Source organism: Papaver somniferum, chromosome 3 (genome assembly GCF_003573695.1).
Source record: "Papaver somniferum cultivar HN1 chromosome 3, ASM357369v1, whole genome shotgun sequence".
In the NCBI taxonomy this organism is placed as follows: domain Eukaryota; kingdom Viridiplantae; phylum Streptophyta; class Magnoliopsida; order Ranunculales; family Papaveraceae; genus Papaver; species Papaver somniferum.
The window spans coordinates 134426376-134428699 of NC_039360.1; the positions used below are offsets into that span (position 1 = coordinate 134426376).

Sequence of the window (2324 nt, forward strand, 5' to 3'; positions counted from 1 at the left end):
CAATCCTAGCACGCGTGCAGTCCGTGATGCTTAGGGTTTCATCTAGTCCCTTTCTCTTTAATAACCTGTATCGGAAACACAATTATGATCATGAAGATTAAGTTAATGAAGGCAGTACAGTGGTACTGAGTTACTTGAATGCTTAGAGTACCATCTCATCTTCCCTATTACATCATATAATAACTCAGTACATCACATTTGGTATCACCCAGTCGATTCATCTCTTTTTTTCTACGCCATGACTGGTCCAACTATCAAAGATGTAGATACCACCACCCGTGAACTATCTCAACTGATGAAGAATCTTACAGATCTACACACCCGTGATGCAACAGAGCGTAAGGAAGCTGCTCTAAGACAAGATACCTTACTTGATTCTTTGGTTAAAATCTCTGAGGAAAACCAAGCAAAGTTTAACGCACTTATTCAAGTTCTATCTAAAACACCACCAGATCCACCTGAACCTAATTCTGAAGAAGGTTCAAATAATACCCATCGAAAGAATCCTTTCAATACCTTCTCTAAAATTCATAAACTAGACTTCCCTAGATTTTCTGGTGACAATCCTCGTAGCTGGATCCGCAAGTGTGAAAGATTTTTTCAGATCCATTCCACTTCTGATGAGCAAAAGACTGAAATTGCTTCTTTATACTTGGATGGCAAAGCTGATTCATGGTTTCTGGACTTCCTTACTGGTAAAACATTCATCTCTTGGCCTGTTTTTGTAGAAGCTATTTGTAGTCGTTTTGAGGATCTTGGAAATGATAATTATGTGGGTTTTTTTAACAAGTTATCTCTACTTAATTCTGTTGAAGAATATTTTGAGCAATTTGAGCAGCTAAAAGCGTTAATGTTGAGTAAAAATCCTCACCTTACTGAAGATTACTTTGTGTTGAGCTTCATTAGTGGATTAAAGGATGTTTCAAAGAGTTCTGTGCAGATTCACAAACCGACCACCCTTGCTCAAGCATTTTATTTGGATAGACTACAAGAACTTGCTCTCTCATCACAATCCTCAACCTCCAAAACCATTCCATCTAAACCAACACCAACCACCTTCACTTACACCAAATTTACACCACCAAGACCACCTACAGTTCCTTCCACAATGGGTGTTTCTCCTTCTAAACCTATCCCTCAAAATTCTACACTACCACCTAAAACCCCTTATGTACCCCCAATCAGAAGACTCACTTATGAGCAAATGAGTAAAAGAAGAACACAAGGGCTTTGTTTAAATTGTGATGAAAAATACCAACCAGGCCATAGATGTAAATCCCAACAATTATTTATGATGGTAGCTGTCCATGAAGAAGATGATCTGGAACCTTCACCTCCTCAAGCTCCTAGTGAAGACCAATTGATTGACTCAGATATGGAGATTTCTCTCCATGCCCTTACTGGAAATGTCAATCCTGACACCATTAGGATCCCAGGATTCATCAAGAAAAGAGCCATCACTGTCCTAGTGGACACATGTAGTACTCATAGTTTCATTGATACTGCTCTAGCAACTCAATTGGGCTGTGAAGTTCAACCAACTGCTCACATGTTGGTCACTGTGGCCAATGGAGCTAGGACCAAAAGAACTGATATCTGTCCACAACTACAATGGACAATGCAACAACAACAATTTGCTACATATTTAAGATTAATTCCTTTGGGAGGGTGTGATATACTTTTGGGTGCTGATTGGTTGAGAACTCTTGGTGATGTCACTTTTAATCTGGCCAAGCTATCTATTTATTTTCTTCACAAGGGTCAAGTAATAACTCTACAAGGTACTTCTACTAAACCCACAATCATGCTACTTAGTGGTAATGCTATGAAAAATTTTATCAAGAAAAATACTCCCGCTCTAGTAGGACAATTCTTTTCTATTACAATGACTCATCCACCTGCTACAATACCTACACCAATTCAGGAGTTGCTCAACAAATTTTCTGATGTTTTTGAGGAACCAACACAATTACCACCACCAAGATTCTAGACCATCAAATCAATCTTAAACCAGATTCCCAACCTGTCAATCTCAGACTCTATAAATGCCCATATATACACAAGTCAGTGGTGGAGTCCTTAGTACAAGAAATGTTAAAAAATGGATTATTCAAGGTAGTCATTGCCCTTTTGCTTCACCCATTCTCCTAGTGAAGAAGAAAGACAACTCTTGGAGGTTTTGTGTTGATTTTAGAAAGCTAAATTCCATAACTATCAAAGATAAGTTCCATATACCTGTAATTGATGAGTTATTAGATGAATTACATGGATCCAGAATATTTACTAAGTTGGATTTAAGGGAAGGGTTCATGCACCTGATATAC

General features: G+C 38.2%; 1 protein-coding gene across 1 annotated transcript; it reads left to right on the forward strand.

Moving 5' to 3' along the window:
- The first annotated feature begins 238 nt into the window (after positions 1-238).
- Positions 239-1990, forward strand: LOC113360006. The gene has a single exon (XM_026603560.1). The coding sequence runs from the start codon at positions 239-241 to the stop codon at positions 1988-1990; it is 1752 nt and encodes a 583-aa protein (XP_026459345.1).
- Positions 1991-2324: the final 334 nt, after the last annotated feature.